Source organism: Aptenodytes forsteri, unplaced genomic scaffold (genome assembly GCF_000699145.1).
Source record: "Aptenodytes forsteri isolate BGI_AS27 unplaced genomic scaffold, ASM69914v1 Scaffold65, whole genome shotgun sequence".
Taxonomy (NCBI): Eukaryota; Metazoa; Chordata; class Aves; order Sphenisciformes; family Spheniscidae; genus Aptenodytes; species Aptenodytes forsteri.
In genome coordinates this window covers 2,036,014-2,063,693 of record NW_008795127.1, presented here as the reverse complement: position 1 = coordinate 2,063,693, position 27,680 = coordinate 2,036,014, and the positions used below count along the sequence as shown (strand labels likewise).

Genomic DNA, 27,680 nt, shown 5'->3' with positions numbered 1-27,680 from the left:
GAGTTCACAGTATGGCCAGTCATACTTCATAAAGATAATGAGGAGATAACCAGACACTAGTGGGAATTCAACATATTATTTCATCTAACTCCACAGAGGCAAGCTGTAAAGAAGGGTCTGGTATGCCTTTCAACAATACAGTCGTCTCCAGTATACTACTAGGAGGAATTTTTTTAACATTTTCTGCCACCTAACTAAAAAGCTGACTATATTAGAGATTTAATGAATGTTGTGGCTTATCATCCTTACTGTCTCTGCTTCACCAAAAGAAAAAGAAATCTAAAATTGAATTTAAAAAAAAAAAATTCACAATTCATTTAAATCTCAGTAATGGGCTGGCAAAAGAAGCATGTTTAGTTTTGAATGAGCTACAGTGAAACATTAAATACCTCAGCTGTTTCAGGAACTCAACATCGGAGCTGCTGTTAATGAGCTTGATGAACTCCTCATAAGAAGGAGCATATGTGTAGTCTTTCTTCTGATGCTCATTCATCTGTTCTCTGTACTCCAGCTGGCTGAGTAGCATTCGGTTAATATAATCTGGATCACTCAGCAGTTCCACCACTGGTTTCAGTACTGGAGAGGAAAAATATTTTAAAACAAAATCCTTATGCTGAAGAATAACTGCTGTCCTTCGAAAGAAAATTGCAGATAAAAGGCAAAAATAAATATGCAAGTTGATAAAAATCCAAAACCAGTCTTCTGGACTACATAGTACATTTGAGATTGGATGCACCTTCTTGATAAAACTGTTTGTTTATTCTATTACACAAATTGTTGTACGTTGACAAAGCTGAGCTCTATTTGGAAAATTCCAAGCGGTTTTGTTCCTTCTGTTGTGTGCCTTGAAGGCAATGACATTACAGCCACTGTAAATGAAAATTAGAAGTAAACTGAATCGTATAATATACTTGAGACTCCATAATTTCTGAATTTGACTCCAGTGACATAAAAAATGACTAGTGTATTTATAATCAGATTAAAGTATAGCTGATAAAATAAAAAGCAAAATAGAAAACCCTCAATTAAAAAACCACACTGGATAAATTGAAGTCTAAAAAAAAAAAATCAAATCTGGTGTCATGATTCAGTTATAATCACATCCTTAAGTCTATGGATTCTATGTATCTGAATAGAAAAGGCCAGAATTATTCATATAATCACTAAAAATAATGCCATGGAAGACTGCAAAAATGGTCCTCTATGAAAAAAAAAATAGAAGAATGGAATGGACAAATTGTATTTTATCCTGAAAGGTGCTAAACAGCCTGGCATCAAGTCAGGAGAGTCAAGTAAGTATATGCTTGATTTTTGAAAATATAAAGTGTCTTACTGGTTATCACAGAAATTAAATTTCAGAATTTAAAAGCAGAGCATCAACACATACATAATGAAGTCTGTAATTACTAGTATTGTACAGGTGCAAATGGTTAATCATCTCTGATCTTTGATCTACCTTTTGTTGCAAGTATTTCTGCAAGGACTACGCGCAAGCTGACAGACTGGACATCCTTTGAGGGTAGGAGACAATACACCAGAATTTGAGAACATTTTTGCAGGAATCTTACTTCTTCATCAGCGCTCCTCAAGCATGGGTGCAGCAAAAAAGGTCTCGGTGGATCTTCCTGCCTAAGGAGGGGAAAAGAAAAAAAAAAAAAGAAAAAGAGAGCGAGAACTTACATACCACTTGTATCATGATTAGTCGCTAATTGATAAAATATCTGAAATCCATTATCAGGTAAGTAACTTCAGTAAAGAAACATTTTAAACCATGCATATTTTTCAAATCCTACTTATTTTTCTTAATGATGTTAAGATACATTTCCAAATTCCTTTGTCCTGTCAATGTTTTCACCTGCCAAAATAGAAATACAGTATTTTAAAACCGCATCAAGTAGAGCGAGCCCAGCAAGTGGAGGAAAAAAGTTTCTCTGAAGAAAAAAACAACTGTTCTATCATTGAACTTACAGTGAAATCCTGTCCAGTTTTTCAGAACAATCAACAAGACAAACTCAAGAAGCAAATACATTCTTATGGAGTGTCTATAATTAGCAAACTAATTATAGACCCAAACCTTTAAGCAGAGGATTTGGGATCATACCTAGTTTGAGAAACAGGTCTACCTGTTAGATACTGAAGCTACCATCTTCCCTTTGTTACTGGCAAATAAATCTCCCAGTAAATAACTGGCCTGTTTGACCTGACTTTTCCTAGAACAGCAGTTTTCAACTTGCCACCTGCAGGCTGTATCACATTGGTCTGTGCAAGATACCTATATAGTAACAGATTTGGCATTATCAGCCACCTACACTGTAAGTGGAAAACCAATTTAGAAAAAAATTAAACCCCACCCACCCACAGATTTAGAAAGAGGGTGGAATCGTGATGGCAAACAGAGAAAGGTGAATTGACTCCCAAAGCGCAAAGAAACTTGGCCAGACAAGTCCCCTCAGTAGTTCCACAAGCGAGAACCGACCATATTGTTACCAGTATCACTGGGGTATATAAAGCATGAAACTGGAAAGCATGAAACTGTAGGGGCTCAGCATGTGTGTGCAACCCCACCTTTGGGGCAATACCCCTGTGGGCAGCATGCTCACCCCAGAGGGGGTGAGAGGCCCTGGACGTTAGGCTCTGCTCAGCCTGATAGGTCTGAACCTGCATCTTCCAAGTCCCATCTGAGTCACCAAATCTGTGATCTGGTTGAGAGATGAGTCACCTCTTGGCCAAATCAATTAACACCACTTGCTTGGATCTGAGCATCTCAGGCATGCAGAGATCACAGAAGCATTCAGAGAAGAGACAAGAGAACTTGCCTCAAGCTGAGTCCTCTGATCAGCAGGCTGAAGCTGGAATACGCTCATGTTGTATACTAATAAATCACCACAGATAAAAAAAAATAACTAGGGAACAAAGTCACAGTTTTCCTCCATCATCCTAAATGCTTCACATTTTGCCTGCCTTCAGTGGAGTCAGACCCTTGCCTTTGGCTAATTCTGGTTCAGCTTCAAGAAGGAGCGGGAGAATACTCTCAGCCAGAATCGCTCTCAGCCTGCTGGGGAAGGCATTCACTATCATCCACTCACTAACTATAAGGGTTATGCAAGCTGGATACTAATGGATGGAGAAAATCCAAAATTTCTTGCTGGTTTCACCTTGCACTTGGTGAAAGAATTAGGGTCCTACCTTAAAGAAAGTACATCAGGCCTGGAGTTAGGACAGGTATAGTGTGCTATACTATACATATATATATACACACACACATATGTGTGTATGTATATAAAATACTAATATACTCCTTTTCCTGCCACTGAACAGGCAAACAGGTCCTCCCTGCTCCTGGCAATCATGGCAGGTGCATTTTGGGAAGATGGCAAGACAGAGTCATTCAGAGCTAACAGTGAAGGGGTGGTTGTGCCTCTGCTGCAGCATGAAGCACTGGGTGGGCACTGTGCACCACTGAACATGCACAGCAACGTGCTGCTGGATGAGCAAGTCCATGATAGCACAGTCTGTGTTGTTTACAGACTCCCCACAAACAGCTCTTCTGATCGCAGCTCTGAAAGAAACAGGGAGCAAACCTCCCCCACCTTGATTTTGTGCCCCATACTGACCAGTTCATCTCCTCGCAGGTGCCAATGGTTTTCTGGACTTATCAGAACATGTTTGACTGGACGTGCCAAAGGAACTCCTTAGTGCAGGTCACAGCAACACCTTTTCTTTACACAAAAACGGCTGTAGAAGTAGAAACAAGGTGCCTTAGCAGTTCTTTCATGGCCACGTGCCTGATATGCTCCAATCACAGATTTACAGTTTAACAGCAAGGTGACCGTGCCAGTGATCACAGTGAGACAGATGCAGTGTCACCCGAGAGGCACCATGGTAATTTCCAAAGACAGCCAGGACTGGTCTTCAGTAGAAGGCTCTAAGGCCTTACAAAGGTTCAGATCTGTCACATATCATACCAGTGCCTCTTCCCATCATCTGTAATGTCTGCTTCCTTCCCAGAGCTGGAGGCTGCTGTCCTAGTTAGAGTCAGTTGACTGTTACTTACAGAGCTGCTCCAAGCCCATTGCCTCTGTATGTGAAAAAGTGACCAAGAACTGTATATAGTCAAACCAAAAGTTTTCAGTTAGACACCACTATATGGCCACTAGTGACAGGCAGCATTGTGTAACAACTGATTTTTGCTAGTCAGTCCAGGAGGGAGCAAATATGTTGGAATAGTAACAATACTCTAACAGGACCTCCAATTCTGTTCTAATAATACAAGTTATTTGTCTCAAGGTGACCAAAATTAGTTTTTTAATTAATTTTCAGAACAGCAGCAATGTAAAGATGACATCTGGTTTCAATTTGACTGAAGCCTCTTATTCAATCCCAAATCAAATGTTTTGTTTTCAAACGTGGATCAAGGAGGGGGTTTCAATTGTTACAAGTAAGACATTTCAAAACAAGTCCCTTGGAACAGCTTGGATACAAATACTCTGTTTTTCCGAGGAGCAGTGCTTTATGAAGCTGATGTGTAGTCTTCATTATCAACCAGCACAGGTGGTGCAGCTCACTGAGCTCAGAAAGCTGTTTATCTTGTTCTGATAGGATCTTTTCTCTCTGGCAGCTGAATACGTAGCTATTTTCCTCAGTGCATTTCCATTCCTCTTGAATACTCCAGACATATCCTATAGCCTTCTCTACACTGCATCAAACATTCCCCATCACACGCTCTCCCGAAAGGCATTCATTATTTATCCAAAACCAGACATGTCCCAGGCAGACTACTGGCAGACAGAAAGTCTGGGTCGTTTATGTGCAGCCACCGCTTATTGGGGAAGTAAAGTCTTCCTTTTCTGGACAGGTTGGTCCACCTCAAGTCAGCCACTCAGAAACACAGCCAGAAGCATACACAAAATGCTGCCAAACAGGATGACTTACACCAAACATCAGTTGGCTTGCAGCAAACTAACCTCTCCTAACAACTGATTCCTGTGTATTAACAACAATGATACAGAGTTAGAACTAAAAGCAAGTGGTGATTGCTTTTTTGCCCGTGAACACACAAACCCCATCCTTTTTGGACACTCCTACCTTATTTGCGGGACATTCTGCATAGTGATTAGATCAAGCTAACATGTGCAAAGCACAAAACAGAGCCATAATGCACATAAAATTCCACTAAACTGAGATTAGTCTTCTTTGCCTTCAATATCTCTCTACAAGTCTCCTGAGGAACACCAGTCTGTTTGGGACTGCAAACACCCTGGAGCATTAACTGCACCTATACTATCATCCATGCAAGAGAATTCATTTCTCATCATCTTTGTCTCCCTATTGTACAAATTTATTCCCAGTCAACAGCCAATACATACAGCTTGGCTGAGTTTGACCTATGCCAGGACTTTTCTGATACACAGTCAATAGAACGCAAATGGAAAATGGAACAGAATAAACAAATAGAAAGGCAAATATTTGATTCTTATCCTTCTAATTTGTCTAATGTGTTCCTGCCTACAGGAATGCAAGGGGGGAGCGGAGTTGCATACTCTCCAGCTGACAGGCCATTTAAGAAGAGTTTCAACTTTTTCCAGAGTTATCTCCATTACCTAAGACGACATGACCCTCTAGAATAGGTGTTCTTTCAATTGTTTTCCTAGCTAAACTGTACCTAAAATGTGATCTAAAAAGCAGAAGGGAAGGCACAGAACCCCACCAGATTTTTATGAAAAGAATAGAGAAACAAAGTCTTCAGGAAACTCAACTCTAAAGAAGCCTTGCATATCAGTGCCAAACAGTTGTATCAACAAATCCTGCAGTTTTCATTGCTGTTTGGGCAAAAGAAATAAAGGGGAGACTGAAAGCAGAAGTGGAAGCTTGGGGGAAGGCTTAACAGCTACAAAATAAATTAATGTGCCAGTGGTAAAACAGGCAAGACAAGATATCCAGGCTGATATCCTCCTTTGCTTTTATACATGAAGCATTACACTTCTATTTGCCTCAATATAACCACTGATCAGCTTGCAGGGGAAATATATTGTGTGTCAACAAAAGGTCTGCCTGGAAAACAGCATCCCTTGTAACTCAGGCTTCCCCTTCACTGATACCCATTTTTTAAAAAAAAAAAAAAAAAAAGGAGCAGTGAGCAATCAAAGAAGTATTAACACCACTGCTCAGCTACCGAACCGTGTCTGTTTACTGTCCTGGAGCAGGAGCTAAGATATCCTGATCAGACATATTCTTAAGGCTTGATATAAAGCCTTGTCCTGGTTTCGGCTGGAATAGAGTTAATTTTCTTCCTAGTAGCTGGTACAGGGCTGTGTTTTGGATTTAGGATGAGAACAATGTTGATGTTGTTAGGATGAGAACAAAACTGATGTTTTAGTTGTCGCTAAGTAGTGCTTACACTAGTCAAGGACTTTTCAGCTTCTTGTTCTCTACCGACTGAGAAGGCTCCAAGGGACATTCCATACCATGTGACGTCATGCTCAGTACATAAACTGGGGAAAGCTGGCCGGGGCGGGCACTGCTCAGGGACTGGCTGGGCATTGGTTGGCGGGTGGTGAGCAATTGCATTGTGCATCACTCGCTTTGTATATTCTATTATTATTATTATCATTATTATTTTATTTTACTTCAATTATTAAACTGTTTTATCTCAACCCATGAGTTTTCTCACTTTTACTCTTCCGATTCTCTCCCCCATCCCACCGGGGTGGGGCGGGGGGAGAGCGAGCAAGCAGCTGTGTGGTGCTCAGTTGCCGGCTGAGGTTAAACCACGACAAACCTACATGATCACATTCCCACAGAGTTGAAGAAGAGTAAAGAAAGGCACTGTTCATTTTGCAGAGACCAACAGGAAAAGCAGAAACTTACCTGCAATCCGCATGCATGTACACAAAGCAGACTGCTGCTACATCTCTCCAGTGTCAATAAAGATATTAAGCACTGTTAAATGACCCAAATAGTAATACAGGCATTATTTCTCTTCCTATCCAATTTTGAACATGTGTTATTAAGACTGTGTGGTTGGATTTTCCAAACAGAAGGTCACTTAGTAATCACAGAAAACTCTTAACTAAAACTGTGTGCAGGTATTTTTAGAGGAGGCTTTGAAAGCCCAGCCAATTACCCATAAATTCTGAGCACAACTGTGTGCAGTGAACTAATATAAATGTGGCACTCCAGCAAACCGTTCCAAAACAGGCATGATACAAGCTTTGTAAACTAGGCTCATTTCATCTGCTTTAGGCAATAGAAAAATAATGGCAAGTGGCAACTTATTTCATTTGTGTCGTCTTGAACAATCAAGACTGAAGTAATAGTGACATATATTTGTGTATCAAGATGCAGGTGACTTCAGTGATTTCAAACAGTAGACAGAACTCATGCTTTACACAGCATGCTTAGAGGTCATACCCCTCTTCACTCCCTCGTGAGCTACAAAGCCAGCCGTAACCTTGCGTAAGTTTCTTTTCCATAATTTTTATTTTATGAAATCTTTAAGCCTGCTCTGAATTTTTAACACTATCCAATGCTATTTCATACCATCAGAAAGCAAAGGGATTTCCTTCAGCTGCCCCCCAAGCCAGTGGAAGATCAGGCAGCGGTCTGTGAAAATAGATCCATAGGTATGGCCTGCCAAAGCACATTCCTTCGTACTGTTCTGTTCCAAGCAGTACTTTTCTTTGGGACCAAACTGATACCTACTATAACTATCCCCTGCTCTGGGATTGCTTCGTGCAATTACTGAACATGTATCTCACTGAACATCATCAATACTAAGACTTCACCCCTTACTGCTGCAAACCTGCGAGTTCATCCAGCACTTTATAAAGGAAAGCAGAACAGCAGATTTGCTTTGGTATTCCTGAAGACAAGCAATTACAACATTGCCAATGTTACAGAAATATCATCATTTCCTTCCCATGCTATAACTAACCAACTCTGAGCCAATATCAACACCTCTTGATTGTTTAACAACAATTCCTCATTTCTCAGGAATGCAGGACCCACGGCAGTTCTGTAATACTGGACTATCATCTGTGACTGGGCTTCCAGGTTTCCCAATACAGGGACCTCATGGAAATATCTCTTTTTATCTAGTATCTACTCTAGATACCCACAGTTTTAATTAGGACCATCTGGTAAATCCCTGTATTGTAAAGACTCATTACAGTCAGGAGTATTAAAAGACTCTTGGTATTTGTGGTTGGGTATATGCTCCTGACACAAAGCATTGTCTTTATTTTTATATAGTCTCAACCCTCATGACTGCATGGAAGAACTTAAAAATGCATCCTAAAGGCGTGAAAAAAAATTAAAAGCCAACCCCAAAGTTACCATTTACAATGCCCATGCAACTTGGGACTTTGCAGGTTTGGGGTTGGCAGTACCACTGGTTCAAGGGCAAGAAACCCCAAAATAAGTACACTGATTAGGAGATATGCATAACCAGGAACTTAATGATGACAAACAAGATAAATCTGCCTGCTTTGAAAATAGGAAGCAAGCAAATAAATAAATGATATAAAAAAGGGAAAAAAAAACCCCAAAGAGTCTGTAAAAACATTAACAACAACTCTACAGGAAATTATGTAAGGGTCCTTTCTCTTTAAATAAATAAATAAATCACAAAATGTTCCCTTCAGTCTTGCTATTTCTTTAATTAGTCTTTCAAGAGAGAGTCTTGCAGAGTTACATTTAAGTCTTAATCAGTGCAATTGTGAGCTGAAGTGCACATGCAACTCACTCTAAATGACTTTCATCAGTACATTCAACATTCACCACGTGCCTTCATCAAACTGATTCTGAGAACTACCAGAACCACATTCAGTCTGCATCTCTTCACCTGTATCGCCCTCAGATCTCTAAGCTTCTTGACAGTGCATCAGAATGAAAACTGCTTGATCTATTTGAACTTTCTAAGAAATAAAAGAAACAAATGTAGACCTTTACAAGCCAACATCATAAACACACCTGAAAAAAAGTACCTACTAAAAAAAACCCTCTGAAAACAAACCACACCAAACCCAAAAAGCACAACAAAAAATAAGGATAAAACCAACACCAAAATTTCCACAGCTGCCATTTTTACCAAGATATATCAGCAAGTTTTATAAATCACTTTACCTAATATTTACTGTGAAGATAACTGTATCATTTATACATGTCACAGTTACCTCTTTCAGGAAAAAGCATTTGACATGTCGCATTGATAACAGACCCAAAGAATGTATGAATGGCTTACAAGCTGTGATATGACCATTTCAGCACCAGGAGGTCCTAATGCTTATTTTGGTGTCTAGGCCATACTCAATCATTAACGGGAAACCCGAACTTCCCACACTGAAGCTTGAAGGCAATGTCAAGCTTTAGACCTGGTGCTACCCATGAGTTAACTTTAATAACATGCTCAGACCTCAGCCTTTCATGACTATTTTGTTCTCAGCACTTTCGTACAGCTGCTCCCATTGCAACAAACCTCTGCAATTTCATAGTAATCCTCTTGATACTCCTTTCCAGAGGCTGAGTGTGATAAGCAGTTCTTGGTATTCCTCGTTAGTGGGTGGCAAATGGAATTATAAAAGAAAAAACAAGAACTGTGGGAGGTGTTTAGTAGCTATACTGACAAGTTGGATGCATCTATAGGATTAACCAAGTTAAGTCTCAAGTGCTTAAATTCCCTCTGCATCAATCTGCTCTTGATCAGTTTGTGGTGGCAGCACCTTTTATTTTTACTGAGTATCTTATCACACTACATATTGTAATCACAAAAAATACAAGTTATGTATCCTATACATGCAAAGGTATTCACATAGCCCAAGAAAATTAAGAACCAAGTTGTTGTCTCTCCTTACTCTGTCAGTAATACATAGATAACAAAAGGAATATTACCAAAACACGTACAATACAAACTTAAAACCCCAAATTGCTTGTCATACTGATCACTCAAACAGCAATTTCCCCACAGCACTTCCCCCCACACACACTTTCCAAGAGCTCTGAGCCCTTACATATGGGTTCTGAATCAGCACTGGGAGTAGCCTGCAGCCCCCAAGCATCCATTTTGCTAAGTCATGACTTACGCTGCAAATCCGGGCACACACTCACTAACACTTCCGAGCCTCCCATCAGATGTCATGTAGCAGTCAACTTGCCAGAAGCAGCCTGCAACACCACATATCCGTATTTGCAGAAACCAACTCTTCCTCTACCTTTGGGATCAAGGTGCCCCAGCTGTAGGTTAAAGACAAACAGAAAACACTCCCAACCAAAAGACGGGGGGGTGGGGTGCAGAATCAGTGTCACTGTGACCTCTTCTCACTAAGATTTGTTCAAAAAGCGCTGCTTCTCAGGAGGTTCAAGAAGAGGCAAGGATTAGCTATCTTCAAAATTCCATTTGCCTACTTATGTCATGTAGTCAAATCTCACTTTGCCTACACTGCAATTTAGAGACCACTAGCACAGGGTGTTATTTATCAAATGTTAATAGTTCTGTAGTAATATCTGATGTGGTTATTCTTCACCCACAATAAGGGTAAGGGAACTTCCTCTTCCTTTCACGTGGACAGCTTCACAGAAAGACGCTTACTATTTGTTTTCACTTTGCTAAGTCCTTCCGATACTGACTGTGCATTTCATCCAGAGGAATAGCTGCCTCTTCCTTTCAACAAACATATCATGTTACCAGAGCAAGACTACATTCCCGGAATCAGGTAATTCTAGCCCCTGGAAAGTATACTGCCACCACAGACAATGCTGCACCCACATACCAACATGAATGTTTCCAGCATTATACACCACCTTACTCAGCTCACGGTCCATCCTCGATCACATAAAATGGCATTGTCAGTATTCAGCTTGCTTATATTCTGCTTAAAGCAGCCAAGGAAAGACACTTGAACAAGATACAAAGGAATAAAGAGATAAAAGCTGCTATAAAACAAGAATGGCCAAATACTACTCTCTCTACCCTGCAGGATGCACTTGGCTAATCCCGTTATAAATGCGCTCCTGATTCTGTACAACATAGGGGAAAAGAGCAGTGGCTTCTACCAATAAATCCAAGTCTGATTTTTCTTCCATATCTCAAACTCATAAACTAGCTAACACTGGACACAGGGAAGTATCATATCCCATTTCTACACTGAGCTAATAGTAGGAATGAAATGGTTTCCTATCCAAAATATTCTGAATTGCCACAAATTTTGTAACTGAAAAGTGACAGGACCCTTTGGAGCCCCAACTGGACCTCAAGGTACCCCCTCAGTGATGCACGTAAGATGAAAACTTTGGGAGTTGTCTTGCCTGCAGCTTGCATGGCTCTGCGTCACCCCAGATGGTTCTGCCCATGGAGAGGAGTGTCTCTGCCCTTATTTCACTCCGTAGAAGTGTCTGGCAGGTGCAGGAAAGACAGCCACCGTTAAAGAAAGCAGGTAGATAGAATGAAAGAAAGGGGAAACAGACCTAATGCTGCCAGGCTTCTCCCTCCCGATTCCCTGCCTCCCACTGGCCAGCGTGGAAGCGGCCTCTCCTCTCCTCATGCTCTCCCTCATTCAGGGAAGCATTTTTCCTCATCTGTTGGCCTCTACTGGCCATTTACCTTGAGCTATTTATTACTAAGTGGAGCCTCGCGATGACTAAGATAAGCCAGGGGGAAAGCAGGAGCAAAGGGAGGGACGGTAGCACCCTTCCTCATTCTGAAAGGTCACAGCCTATTTTCATCCCCTCAGACATCCTGATCTATCAGGTATCACAGGTCGAAGTTAGTCAGTGAAAGCAGAAAAGTAAAGGGATTTCTGTGGCTGACGTGTACCCAGTGACAAAGCACATGAACTTCACACTGAAGAAACAGACATTTCTGTCCTCCTGGGCACAGACAGTTTCTTTCTGTTACTTTAGTGGATTTATCTGTTGTCATATAGGAAAACTGAGACAAAGTGGCTTAGGTGGCACTCCCTCCAGAGATGGTACAAGAGGTATTTAAAACTTCGTAAGCCACCAGATAACAGACAAAACGTCCTTTGCTGTCACACTGCAGTATAAACTCAGCAGTGGAAATGAGATGTGGTGCTCCAACAGGCATCACAACAGGAAAGATACCTTGCTCTAATTACAGTCTCTGTTCCACTGTATTTATCATCCAAAACTAACTGGATTCATTAGAGACACAGAGGGAAACATGTGAATGCCAATTTAAATTTACCACCGTCTTTAAAACGTTGACAGAAAGCAAAGGTAGATCAAGAAGATCTGTGTTCCCTACCTTAGGAAGAAGAGTTTTCTGTGTTTGAACTGTGGCAATATAGAAATGAATTGAAGGCTTTCCAAGAAACTCTATCTTCCAAGCTAGAAGTGACGTACTTTGTAGTTAGTCTATAGCTTAAAATGTCAGCAGGTTCTAGCACAGTAAACTCCGTATCAGTAGGCAATTTAGTACAAAACTCAAATTATTCTTAAAACCACAAATTCCCTTAAAAAGAAAACAGTATCAGAGTCCTTGGCTGTGCTTCCAAGTTTGTTACATGCATGCTCAGATCAGCCGGCAGCACAAATCCAATCTGCAGCATATGAGCACAATGTCACGTTTCTGCTGACTTTGCCATAGTACATTCATAGCATTTCAGCCCTCTCTCCATCTGCCAAGAAAACGTGAGCCCTGTGCAATTTCCATAAAGCCTCCTCAACTTTTTCAGCAAGTTTGGATGAGCACCATGAGGATATACTAGTGCTTCACATTTTGCATCATGCAGCATCATGCTGCTGATCAGCCATTAGGCACCTTAAAACCAGACCTTCCTCCTTGTGAATTCACAGCCTTGCAGCATGTGAAAAAACAATCAATGGGTCCAATTTCAACCTAAACAAAATCTGCAGTTACAGCTGCGGGGTTTGTTGGGTTTTTTTAACTCGCTATCACATTAATTCTTGATAGGATTTTTTTCATTACCATATTAATGCAGCCTGCCTTATCCAGCATTGACTAAGGTGCATTTACCATTCCAGAGTGAAAAAGTTAATTGGAAAATACCCAGAGAATTTATTTTAGCTCTACCTAGTGGAAATAACAATCCACAAAGACCTAGACGAAGTGGTCATAATTCTTAGTAGGTAAGTGTCCTGATTTCGGCTGGGATAGAGTTAATTTTCTTCCCTGTAGCTAGTATAGTGCTGTGTTTTGGATTTAGGATGAGAACAATGTTGATAACACACCGATGTTTTAGTTGTTGCTAAGCAGTGTTTATACTAAGTCAAGGACTTTTCAGCTTCCCATACTCTGCTAGAGAGAAAGTGCACAAGAAGCTGGGAGGGGGCACAGCCAGGACAGCTGACCCAAACTGACCAAAGGGATATTCCATACCATATGACATCATGCTCAGTATATAAACTGGGGGGAGTTGGCTGGGGGGGCCACTGCTCGGGAACTGGCCGGGCATCAGTCGGTGGGCAGTGAGCGGTTGCATCACCTTTTTTTTCCTGGAGTTTGTTCCTCTCTCTCTCTCTCTCTCTCGTTGTTTTACTTTTCACTACAATATTTTAATTACTATCCTTATTATTTTATTTCAAGTATTAAACTGTTCTTACCTCAACCCACGAGTTTTGTCACTTTTACTCTTTCGATTCTCTGCCCTATCCCACAGGGAGGGGGAGCGAGCGGCTGGGTGGTGCTTAGTTGCCAACTGGGGTTAAACCACAACAATAAGGAACCTCATCGAGAATCAGCATTAATAATAATTACTAATTCTGCAACTGTAGATTCTATGTCCCCAGCTTCAAAGAGGAAAACATTTACACTTTAAAAAAAAAAAATACCATCCTCACCCTTTAACTGTTCAAATCAAACTCTTCCCAAAAACAAGCGCTTTACTGTGATAAAGGGCAAGTGCAAGCATAATGCTTAAAAATCAGGGAGCACACTTAGGAGCTTTACTTGACCAAGAGATTTCTACCACATTCCAGAGCTGAAAGAAAGTAGTATCTGGAATCCAATGCAAGATTTACTGCAATGTGCATACACCTTAATTTCTTCTTTTCCTGAATGAAACCACATTTTCGTTTCCTTTCTGTCTTTATTTCCTACATATTAGCTTACATAAAGCTGGCATCTATCACAAATACATTAACTCTATCTTCTGCTCCAGAACAGAAGGAAGTATGAATGGCAACACACAGACTGGTCACTGACAGAAAACAGTTGATCTTTTTTCTCTGAAGGGGTGTTAAAAATATATGGATCTAACTGTAGGCAAAACAACTTCATAGCATAAAATGTCTAAATCTGAATGACCAAAGCATATTTCAGTTAGGATAACTGAAATGCAGCTAAGTGCAGACATAAGCTGGAATTTCATGCACAATTACACAAATTGTGCATTCAGATGTGGGAACTGCATAGGCTAAGAGTTCATATTTGCAATTACAATTTGGGTGCAACTCTAGCATTTAGTGGACAGCTGACCTTTTTACGTGGATAAAGACAGCCTTGCCAAAAAGAAAATTCATGGAATTAGCAAGATAACCAGAGAAAGAAAATCCAGCCAACAATTTTTCCAGTAGAAAAATCTTATTACTGCAGGACAGGCCACTTAACAGAAACCACAAAGCTTTGCCTCCCAGGGCTAGAAGAAATGGGAAACTGAATGGAATTAACTCTGGTGCTATTTTGGGAAAGGTGCAAATAACTATCTTCTGGTCTGTTGTCTGCTCTGACAGCACCTCTCCTTTCCCTTGCAGGTTCACACTACTTGCAGGAACTGCTCACACAGCCCACCTCCTACCATGAGCAAAGGATTCAAGGATGACACTGAAACAGCAGTGAGTCTGAACTCTGAGAAAAGGAAGACAAGCGTTTCTTTCCACAGGTTTTATGGATGCCCTGAAGCCCGCTTGATCTCTAAAACTGGTAATAAGCCTGAACGATTTTCTTTATCAGTTGCCTACAAAAGCATTACACTCTTCATTGCTTTGATATAGCACATCTGAAAGAAAGAGAAAAGCAGAAAATTCCAGTGAAATGCAGAGTTTTGTTTTTACCTGGCATTGGCTCCTTTAAGGTCACAGAAGTGTGAGAGTAAAGCTTTCACTACATCATTGCAGACAACTTTAACTACATCAATGTGACTCAGCCTCTGTCGCAGCTGCTTGGCAATCTCCCAGAAGTCTTCAGATAGCAGCTGGTACAGCTGCCCTTCATCTCTGCTGAGTTGCCCATACCAGGACAGGATGTAATCTCTATAGCTGTAGTCAAACACTGAAAGGAGAAACAAAACAATAAATAGCAAAAACTTCAAGAGGGGAAGGCACACCAAGATAGGAAAAATATGATTCTCCACCCTTCTCCTCAAAAATTAGACGGGCAATAGGTTTCATATCTTCTTCTTTGAGTTTTAAATTCTTGCCAAAGAAAGTAAGGTTGGCGAAGTTACAGAAATCTGCACCTAACAGGTTACTGGAGGTCACTTTGCAAAGCAAAGCCTGTAAGTGGATTTGCTCAGTCAGTCAGGTTACTAGCTACACACAAACCTCAAACTAATACCTGTCTCTCAACAGTGGATTTGGTTATATGAACTGTCACATAATCTGACTGTGTCTAGGCTGTTGCAGACTGAAACCAGCCTTCTTTACATAGGAATTCAACAGTCTCCACTCCAACTAGGCTGTTGCAGACTGAAACCAGCCTTCTTTACATTGGAGTGGAGACTGTTGAATTCTTAAGTCACAGTTAAAAGGGAAGGTGGTTAAGATTTTTGGATTTCAAAAGAAATATACAATACTGAACAACACTGCAGAAAGTAAATTATAGGATCAGAAGAGCTAGAGATAAGAGAGTACAAGTAGATTAGCGAGACAGCATGAACTTCAAAAATGACAAAGTATTCCAAACCACATCTACAAGCAATAACCAAGATTACTGTAATTGCAAGTCCCGTGGCAACACCATCTTCTACCATTCTGACTTTTGTTTTTGACATTTGTGTGCCACCAGTTTTACTGATGTGTCACTATAGCAGATGTCCCTGGAGGTCTAGGAGGGAGCAGGAGGTGTTCAGGGAGCACGCATGAGCCATGTTTAGCAGCTACAACAAGACAGGGAAAAAGTTGGGGTGGAAGGAAGAGTCAGTTCACATCTACCAGAGGGATAACTGAACAAGAAGGGGGAAAATAAGTCGCATGCCTGATAATCTGAGCAGCTTCCATCCTGATTCCAGACTTTTTATATCAAAAGTACATCTCATTTGTCAGGGTAAGCCCGTGGTGCAAAGTAATCATGTGACTCCACTATTTCTTACTTTCCACTTCCACAGAAGTTGTTTGTTCGGCAGCTTAGTAAACTATAAAAAGCTCCCTGGCACTGTGACAGTGAACTAACAACACAGTAATAGCAGAACAGCTTAAGTTGAATACTTTTGCCTGCCTGAAATACTAGCAGACCTCATCCTACATCACCTTGTTAAAAACATTTCAAAAGAAAAGGCTAAAATTGATAAAATTTTCTAGTCAAATGCTTCATAAATCAACTTCCTCAGGTTTATAAAGAAAGAAACTGAGTCACTTCACTAAGTATGCTGAAATATAAAGTTAAAAGCCTTTTACTAAGTCATTTCAAGGCTTTTAAATTAATTATTCAGAAAAACATTTCAATCAATCAATAAACAGAAGTTTTCGAGTTTTCAGTCTTTTCTCTGATTCAGGAGAGAAAAAAAAAATATGCAGAGCCATATTGCAGGATGGGAACTTCCAATGTTGAAACACATCCAATTTCATTACTTTTCTGAGATAGAAGAAATCATATTTCATTGAAAACTGCCATCCACAAATACTACAAAGTAATAAAAACAGTTATAAAAGGTAGTGGTCTTCTGATAAGCAAGCTGAAGAATAATCCCTTGATACACTGAAGAGCAACTGGGAACAGCATTTTAAAAAACTCAAGTTTATTACTTATCTCAAGTCAATACACATTTTAAGCATCTATTTTTCCACAGCTGTCCCCATGTCCTTCTGCAACCACCTTTTTTATAGTTTGGTTAGTCTCTTCTGTTGCAATACCTGCAATGCTGTGGAAAGCCAATCACAGCATAGATTCTTCTTTCTCATCTACTCTGTAAGAGACCTGTAATTTCTCAAGCGCATTCAGACACACTGTATTGTGGTACTTGTTTTTATCATCACTCGCAGATAATGACCTACTTTTTCAGATTTTCTTACAGACACCCTCTCTACCCTAAAATGAACACAAGGGTGCAAAGTAGCGTATTTCTTCAGCATCTTTTGCCTAAGAAGCCAAGTCATGGTGCAGAGTGGTGGCTCCTACAAATATCTATTGGACAGAACTCTACAAAACAAGAGCACAAGAGTAAAACTTGTATCATCTCGGTCCCTTAGACTATATAATCTTTCAGAACACGTATCTATTCCCACCAATCCTTAATTTATAACTGTATTTTTAGGCAACTCCTCTCCAAAAGGAGCTCAGTTCCTTGTTCACTCCATAATCACCATCACATCCGATGTTAAGTCTCTCTGCTCTGGTAAAGCACAACATTCAAACATATAACAATGCTAATTAGTAAAGTATTATGAGGGCACAATTCTTGCAACTTTACTATACTCCCAGTTGAAATACCTGAAGCAAGATCTATTACAGTGGGAAGACTCCTGATCAGACACAGCAAGGTGATGGTACAGTTCTTCATCTAGGTGTATCAACATGAAAGAACCATGAAATCTAGTGGCAATACCAAACTAAAGACAAAAGATCACCAGTCATCACCAAAAATTAAGCCGTGCAAGTATGAAATACTTCACTTGTGTTTCTCTCTGCCAGTTACACACTTTCAACACATTAAATGAATTACTTTAAACCGCATTTTCCTGCACCTACCTTGCATAACTCTCTTCCTTTACATCCTTTCTATAGTTTCCTTGTCACCTCTGAGCCTTTTTGGCCCTTCCTGCATCACAAGTTTAACCATGCTGTTCTCTATAAAATTCAGGGTACTTTAGAGCCCAGAATGTATGCCCAAATGAGCAATGAGACAGCTTTTAGGACTTTGCTTAAAAAAAAAAAAAAAAAAATTAAAAAGGACACCAGCCACAGACACTAACAGCCGTCTGTGCTGGGGTAAGACACTGCCTCATCTGTATGTGTCATCCTGGCCATGATGCACTGCTGCTGCTTTAGTTTCATGTCTATTGATGCAGCTGGTGCCTCTTTCAGCACTCTAAAGAAATACAGAAAACAAATGTAAGAATTTTATAGAGCGCAGCTTGCTTCCTTCAGAGAAGGAATCTGCTCATGCATCTACTCTCATTATTTTTACACTGCACGTTCTCTAAAACATTGAAAACAACTGGTCAGAAGAAAAGAAAGGAATAAAAAGAAGAGTAGAACACGCTTTCAGGACAATACCTTACTACCACTAACTCAGCTACCACAAACATGAAACAAATTTCTTCTGATCGAATCATATACAGTGAGAGCAATGAGTCTGGTGCAAAACTGTAGAAACTTCTACTGGGTTTTCGAAATTAGTTCAGAAGATCCAAGTCTCCAGTTGTTATAATCTGACTGAAAGTCATTTCCGCATGAATGTGAAGTTGAGCCTCTTCAACTACTCTTTTTTCAAGACTGTAAACTAGAAGAGTGTTGGGAGTAGAGAGCCAGAAGCTTGTGTGGAGGTTAGCAAGGACACCCCTCTAGATCCTTCCTTCATTCCTAACCCCCCACAAGTCTACAGTAACTGCTATCCATTCTTCTTCCACATTCATTCATTCAGAGGTTCAGTGGCACCACAAGAGCCAGTGGGTCAGACTGGCTTCAAATCTACAATTTGCAGAGCTTCACATTAGACATTTTTTATACTGCTAACATTCATTACCCAACTTTATGAAAAATAACATAGAAATCTGAATAACAAGGACGAAATGCCTACCCATTTTCTCAAAGCACCATTAAAAGAGAGACCTGAAATACTCTCCCTATGCAAATGCATACATAGACTTCCAAGTTTCAAACAAGTAAATATCCTTTTCTGAAAGCACTGGAGAGACCAGAACCATTACATTAAGTTATGATCAAATCCAAAACTCCCCTGTGACTACATGAACAACAGAAGAGAAGGTATAGCTACAACCCTGCCTTGAGTTATTCTACAACAGCAAGCATCACAATCTGTAAAATAGAAATGCAACATCACTATGAACTGTGTTAGGATCCTGCATCAGGAAACCACCAAACGGCCAAGAAGCGTTATTATAAACTATTATAAAGTATTGTGCTACTACAACACTAGATTTAACATGCATGATATGGTTATCATAAGCTATACTTGAAGAAAAATACTTTCAATAAAAATTTAATGAAAAAGATGACAGACTATACCACCATTAAGTACTTGGCAAAGAACTGTTCTATAGAAGTAAATGTTAAATGCTTAGTTTTGTTACAGCTACTACTATTCCCCCCCTGCCAAAAGCCAGTTCGGGGTGGGGGGAGGAGCCTTATCTTCATCCTCAAAACTCAAACTAAAATGTTAAAGCCCCTATATTTAACTCCCTTAAAATTACTAATAAGTAATCTGAATATGCAACTCTATCATTTCCAAGACATTAATTTTTAAATTTAAAGAGATAAAGGCCGTTATTCACTTATTGTATTTTAGATTTTATTATGTTTTAGCTACACAATACCAATTAAGATGATGAGGTTTTATATTTAACATTATCTTTATTTATTGAAGTTTCTCATTCCCACTAAATCTTTATTTAGACCATGGTGTTAAAGGCTGGCAAAAATGCTGTGTAAATGCCCAGACTTCAGTGACTGGGAACCTGCCCCAGTCACTAGCAATAGTGATTTAGAGATTTCAGTTCTCTTGTTAAAGTTGGTGCTTGGAAAGACACTAGCATTTCTTGGTTTACTTACATTTTACAACATTATTCAAACTCTATGAAACTGACATGTTTCTTTAATAGACTAGATGTTATCACTGTGCATGGATGGGCGAAAGGGATCATACCCTGACAGTCTCCCATTCCACATTGTTTGGTTTGTTTTTATTAAAATTTTCTTGACATTTGCTTTTTTAATAATTATTATGAACATGCAGAAAAAACATGGAAATTTACAAATATATAAACCATAGAGAAAAAAATGTATTAAAGATCTAGGAAATGCATTTAAAAAAAAAAATCAGACAAATTTCTGTTCAAATAGTTTTGCCCATGTACCCTTTGCCAAGAGTTCTTAGCTCCAAGTGTTTGAATCCCGCAGCACAGAGAACATGAATTCAAATTAAGTCTTGCTCATATTTTGGACCCAAACAACTCATTTTTTGAGAGCTGTGAGAGAAAAAAAAATACAGCTTTTCAAATAGAGTGGCAGAAGCTACTGCAAATTTTTTTTCTAAATGTCAATGTGTAGATCTTAAGCTGGGAAATGAGACAGATTGGGAAAACACAACTTTTATAAAGGGAAGTCCTGCCTTACATCCCTAACAGTTCTTCTAAGGGGTCAACAAGAACACATACAGGCAAGATCTGATCCACAGCTACAATCTAATTAAATTCCCGAAATATTTCCAACAAGGTCACCTCAACACAGGATTGAAGGAAGATAAACCACTATGAAAGAAGAGGTGGCTCTCTGGCATGAAATATTTTAAGAGCTAAGAAACACAGGATATGAATAAATAGTCAATTTTCACAGCAGAAGAATTTCAGCAGTGGAGTTCTGCTGGGATTTGTGCTCTGGCCTGTGCTGTTTCACTTACTCATAAATGATCCAGTAAAGCAGGTAAGTAATATGGAGACCAGTTTTCCTGGCACTACTAAAGCAGTAGAGACAAAGACTGACTGTGAAGAAAAACAAAAAGACCACAGGATATGGGGCAATAAAAAATGGAAGATGAAATTCAGTTCCTGGGAAACCGGCTACACACACGGCAGATAAATCTACTGACAGCTACAGCCCTCAGCCCAAACAGTACGCTGCGCAACAGCGGCACAAGTCTGACTGAGCACAGTCTCTCTTAAGAGACATGTTCCTAAACATATGATATGGGCTGAAAACATGAAGTTACCAGATAAGCAACAGGAAGCGTTAAAAGGCTAAAAGTATTTGTAAAAAGTGGGTCATCTTTTCTTTGCTTAATATAAATGAAGGGCAAACAAGAATCAAATCAATCTAACAAGAAAAAGCATGAAAAATACTGAAAAAAACCACACTTCCGTGTTAGTGACTCAAGTACTACCGGCTGAAAAGGGGACTCAGGGGTTTACAACTAAAAGGCCTTCTCCTTCTGCCACATTCAACAAGGAAAATCTTTTTATAACGGTACACTTGTTTTGATTTTGAGCACTTAGATGTCATAAAACACACCACACAGTAGCAGGGCTAATTCACAGCTTCCCCTCACCTTGTATCTACAGCTTATGCAAGCTTGCTATAATTAAGAATGAAGCAGCACTGTGAAGCACCATCCTTTCATTCTACTCTGTTGTCAATGGGAGATAGGAAAGAAGTTTAGAACTGAGCTGTAAACCAATGTAAACAGGAGTTCCTTCTTGGTAGCACTTAGTGACTAACATTGTAGAAAGACAATTCCCAACAACTCTGTTACACTGGCTTTGGCAAGACGAGAAGCTATCCAAGGCACGGGCAACTATTATCCGCCAATGACCATCCTAGGAAAACTATCTAAGCACCATAATGTTTTTAAGTTTATTGAAATAAGACTGATGGTTGAAATGGAAACATACGTGACTCCTTCAATTAAAACTAAGGATGAGCACTGATATCTATCCTTCCAACTACATTAACAGACTATGACCAGAACATCAGGAAAAATGCAGTAAAGCAAGTGACAGCTTGTCAAGCGAGACACACCACAGAACCTCAGGGAACAGTGCAGTAATGGAGAGCCACTCTAAACCCAGAGAGAAAAGTCCACACAGACTGCCTGTAACACCAGCAAAAGCATGGTATGCCTGAGTAACAGTCGACAGGCAATTCTTGAGGGGTGCAAGATAGCTAGCAACTAACAGTAAACCCTAGGCAAACTTAATTACACAGATGATGAAAAACAGGTGAAGAACTCAGAATTAACCAAAGGGCTGTCTCTTCATAACCAGCAATAGCATTTCTGAAATAAGGCGATGCTGGCTCCTCCAAAAATGTTATCCTTTCATCTCTAAGGTAACACAAAGACAAGTAAAATCTGATTAAAAAAATACTGCAAACCATCGACTGTGATAATCTGACAACACCTACTCAAAACCTCAAGTGGCAGTAGGAGTCTGAACTGGTCCCCAAGATTAAAACTCAGGAGAACTGAAAGTCTCTTAACTAAATGAATGAGACTTTTTAAGGCATTTTGTTGAACAGCATGTTAGATCTAGACAGCAAGAAGTTGGCAAAAATTTCTGGGATTTACAAATACTTTAATCCTCATCAGTGTAAGATTGATTAGCATTAGAGTATGGCACTAATGAAACAGAAATACAGACAATATTTTTTATATCATTAGTAACAAAGTTTTATTTAACCATGAACTCGTAAAAAAAAGCATTCATAATATCGAGACAACTACAAATTTCAGAACTATCACAGGGCAAAGAATGTCTCCTGTCTATTTTCAGACACACTGATCATTTTACTCTAATAAAAAAGTAAAATGTTTCTTTTTGGGATTCATTCAGTATCTCAAACTTAAGTTGACTTGGATGCCTTCCAAAACCAAAAAGCTTGCTTAAGTCTACATGTGGTAGAGTGAAAAGTACAGTCTCATCCTTGTCAAACTGCGTAACGGAGGAGAAGTTGGCTTCATTAGTCACTTAGGTCTGGAAGAAATACAACCAAATCTGACAAGTTTGCTCTCCAAAATTCAGAGTGAGAATGGATGGTAAAAGCTACACTGAAAAGAAATAGCAGAAAGGCAAGTAAGCTGTCACAACAGAAGGTCCTCAACTCTGAAAAATGAATCACTTAAATATTGGTAACTTTCTTTCAGCCTTACTGAGTAAGGATGGACTCATGCATCCAACTAAATGATATCTGTGGGATAAATACCTTAGATGAAGACAGCTCACATATTTTTAGACACGAGTTACTCCCATGTGCAAGTAACAGGAGGGAAGTGTAACACAACTATCCTTCCCCCAGTATTCCACAATACCTGTTGTCTGTCTCCAGATAACCCCACTACCTCTGACTCTGTGCTGATTATGTCAAGGCTTCACTTCAAACTTCAATGCAGGTTATCCAGAATGTACAGTACACATGTGAGAATACAGCAAATTACATGTATGAAACAAGCACTAACAAGTTATGTTTAGACTCCACTATCCTTTTCATGTCATCAGGAATCCTATAAACTGACAGATTCCAGAGGAAAATGGTGCCTAAAAACAAATTACAATACGTTACAATAGTTCACCTTCATAGAAACATGACAAAGTGTTTAATTTTATATTTTAGCTACATATCCTGCTAACAGCTATTCATAAAAATAATTTTAAAAAATTACACATCCCAAGAAGTTTTCATAAGACAACCAAACTGTTTAAAGCAATGTTGATTTTAAAATATACTCTCCAGATGTGAAAAAAGGAAAAAAACCAAGTGCTGCAAAGAAATCTTAAAGGAAAAAACATTTCACATTAGATAAAATATTTACAAAAAACTGAAATGGCATCAAATTTTAGAAATATATTTTAAAAGCTACAGTACACAACTCTTCATGTGCTTTATTTTTCTAATACGCAAGCCAGGTTTTTTTTCCCCCCTGATAGTCTTTAAGTTCCAACCTAGCATAATCTTTGAAGCAAAAATTTTTTGATTTACTTAAAACTCTGACACTATCCCAAGTTCTAAAATATTTTATATTACCAGAAGTCAGCTGAAAAAAATGTGTGCAGAAATAGTAATTATTCTTTATTTTAAAGAACTGTAAACAAAATATTTTAAATCCCTATGATCATAGTTCACATTTTACAATCTAAAGCCCAGTGACTGTACTGGTGATCCACAGATTTCATAAGACTCTATCAGCTGGAAATACAACTGTTGATTTTAGATTCAGTTTTCATGGCAAGAATTGCACTAAATTGGAAGACTGTTTGCAAGAGTCTACAGGGTTTATCAGTTCAGGAAAACCCAATCAAGAATCTTTGAAATGTTACCCTTTTGTTTTGTGCACAAGTATTAAGGACTCTATTTTACTATATTTCTGTAAAAAACAGCCACTAAAATGACAAGATATCAGTTAAATTGCAAAACCAACAACACATTATTTACAGTGGATCTCTTGGGAAGACCAAGACCTTGCATTTCTATTTTGTATCAAGGAATAAACCAGGATCATATTCTAGAATCTTGGAATATTGTACAGTCATGGTTTGCTAAGAGGACAAGAGATATTTAGAGTCTAATGCTCCTTTGCCCAAGTTAAGACTCACCTTCTTTCAGTGCTTTATCCATGTTGTGAGAAATGACCACTCTCCTTGATTGGACTGAATCATGGGAGCTTCCAGACCAATTACTCTGAAATTCAAAGGAAACGTTCATCATAAGAGGAAGGAATAAACCAAAAATGACAGGAAAAAATAAAACTGGAATTCAAGGTGATAGTACTATATAATTTAGTTTTTAATACAAATATTGTCACCCCATATGATTAAAACAGATGAGTGTCAATTGTCTATGAGGTTATTATACATGGTTCATTAACCACACATTAATACCCATTATTGTGTATCGTACACTGTACAACTTGCCAAATTATCTTAAGTTTGGAGTTTTTGGTAGAAGGGAGCTGTATCCATTTGCAATTCAATGCACTGAGAATAGGACATACATTTAATAAAACAACTGGAACTCTTCTATTCAGTATTTTCATAGCTTTTAATATCTCCAAGAGATAGGTCAACAGCAAATATAACATCTTTACAGCCTACTATCGCGATGGATTTCATTTAACCTCATAAACTACTTTTAAAATAAAAGCAAAGCCCTTAGATCGCCTACAGTAATTTTGGTTCACATTCTTTTGGGCTTCTTCCTTCAAAGACCCTTTTGGCCACTGCATTTTAAGCTTCTGTACTATACAAACATTTGTCTATTTTGAAGTATTAGCTCTTACAGTGTCCAAACAGGTGGGCGGACAGAGAAACATTTTTCAGGGTGTAGACAAAAAGCAGTGATTCATGCTGCCCTTACATAAAAAGGAGTATAATTCAAATCAGAAATAGAAATTGTCCCCACTGCCACTCCGCTTACTTCACTCCCCTTGATGGGAGTTCAGACTCTCCTGCATGAGGAGACAGCGCTTCAGAAACATCCCAATCCTTCCAACATTCATCAAATAGAGAATAAGAAAGCAGCATAAACTTTGAGGGGAGTTTAAGTAAAAACACTCTTTAATGTTTTTAAAGGTAGTATGCCATTATTTCAGCCAATTTGCAGGCTAATACTCAGTGTATTTTGGTGTAACATGTTTTCCTTCTACTGCAGACATCTACATGCACGTAGAGTCTACTATAAAGCATGTCTAATGGGACACAGCTGAAGGAGTCTAAGTACTACCCCAACAGCAAAATAAAGCTGTTCAGACTCTCTCACACCTAACACACAGCATTTCTACAGATACTTTCCAGGCCTTGAGTGCCCTCCTTCCACCCACACTTAATTCGTTCCATCTTCTGGGTGAGTGCAGCAACACTCCCTAGACTTCTTCCAGTCACTACTCTGAGACCACGACTGTGGTCTTCCAGCCATTTTCCTCCCCCCTTGACAACTCTATCAATGGCAAGGGCAGCAAGATTTCAGCACGACTGCCTCCATTTGCAGCACCTCTTACTATCAAAACTATAGTTAAGGAGGGGTAAGAACAGAGTATTATCTGATTAGTGAACCACTACAGATTTTCATGGCCGCCTTTTACCTGAACACAATGCTGGTAAAAGCTTAAGCCATACTTTCTGCAGCCGTTTAAGTGGGTATTTTCATTGTTTGGAAGAACACCTAACAACAATTATTTGTAAGGCTCCAATACATCACCTCCGACTGCTAATGTTGTCGTGCTTCTTCCATGCAAAGCTGTGTTAATTCTAGTCACACAATTACTTCAGGATTTTTCTGCTTTATTTGCAGCAGGAAATTGGATGATTCATAACCACTCCAATTTAAAAAGAGAAGAGACAGAATCACAGAGACATTAAACATCCCAAATACATTTGGGGAGGGTGAAGGGATTCAGAAAGCCCTAGTCGCTCAGGTCTTTCTGTGAAGAAAGAGCTCCTAAACACAGGGTCACAATCCTGACTGAAACTCTATGCTCAACATACCCCATCTTCCTTAGCACTCATGCTAGCTTGGGTATCCTACGAGACTAATCCTTCTGCTAAACTGAGTCATACCTGCATAGAGGTCAGTAACCTCAAGCCCCTAACTTAAGCATCAACAGTTCTCATTTGTACATAGTTTGTAGGAAGTGTTTTTTACAGCCTAAAGCATCAGTAAGCACTCTCATGAAGCGCTAGCCAAATTACTCCTTTCAAAACCAGTTTAAACACAACCCAAGATAAGAAAATTATAAATGCTGAACTCTTACTTTTGCCTCTCTACCTGTCTCAGTTGAGGACTTCTTTACAGCAGAGGGAACAATAAAAATAAAAACAGGCCTTCAGAGGGGATCCATGGTTGCAAGTAGCTGGTTCCACATCACTGCACTATGATCCAGTCTACAGAATTCCACAAAGCAGGAGCTGATCCTTTTACGTTTCAATCTTGAACACTCATTTTAAGAACAAGGCAGACTATTATTGCCTCAGTGAAATGCTGCCTCTTAAATACCAAGATACAAACTCACGTTTCAGCTTGCAAGAATGTATTTCGTTGAGAACATCCTCTACAGTTGATATGTTTGACTTCTAAAAGGCACCAGCTTTTCATTTTAAAAAAAAGAGTAACAAGGATGTTTAGCACAGAGAAGTTCAAGTAAGACAAGTGATCAAAAAGAATTTAAAAGGTAAGAAGTGAATACCACCACTAGCAATGGTGATTTTGCTGCTGCATGAATGTAGTTACTGAAGAGCAAAGGAAGATACACGGTATATTGGATTTTCTGAGAAATTTTCCATATTTGTACAGGTATTGCATACAATACCATGAACAGTCTTGAGAGAGAAGCACAGAGCAAGAAACAAACCTTGTTTAAAAACAAGGTTTCAACTTTATTTAGAAACGAATTTTCAAGAACAGATGAGAATCTAACATTTGAATAAATAGGAATGTTTAAATGCATTGGAGTGATGTTGGTTGGGTTAGTTCAGGCTTAAGAAAAAACAGTTCAGGGGATACCTTATTTCTGTCTCCAACTACCGAACGAGAGGGTACAGAGAAGAAAGAGCCAGACTCTTCTTGCAGATGCACAGGACAAGAGGCAAGGTTGCAACACAGGAAATTCCCATCACTTACAATGAAAATCTATTTTAATTATGAGGCTGGTCAAATACCAGAATGGGGGCGTTGAGGGGCTGTGGAGTCTCTATCCTTGGAGATATTCAAAACTTGACAGGAGAAAGCCCTGAGCAACCTTACCTAGTTGGACCCACTCTGAGCAGCAGGGTGGACTAGATGCCCTCCAGACATTCCTTCCAACCTGAACTATTCTGTGATTCTTGAT

General features: G+C 39.3%; 1 protein-coding gene across 1 annotated transcript in view; it reads right to left on the bottom strand.

Moving 5' to 3' along the window:
• Window positions 1-24,533, bottom strand: part of SNX25 (sorting nexin 25) — a 77,305-nt gene extending 52,772 nt beyond the window's left edge. Inside the window, exons 1-4 of the mRNA XM_009277365.2 lie at window positions 24,454-24,533; window positions 15,028-15,244; window positions 1,457-1,629; window positions 390-576 (exon numbers count right to left, since the gene is read on the bottom strand). Coding sequence (XP_009275640.1) covers window positions 390-576; window positions 1,457-1,629; window positions 15,028-15,244; window positions 24,454-24,475 — 599 coding nt within the window. The 5' untranslated portion in view covers window positions 24,476-24,533. The remainder of the gene's footprint in view (window positions 1-389; window positions 577-1,456; window positions 1,630-15,027; window positions 15,245-24,453) is intronic.
• Between the last annotated feature and the right edge of the window lie 3,147 nt (window positions 24,534-27,680).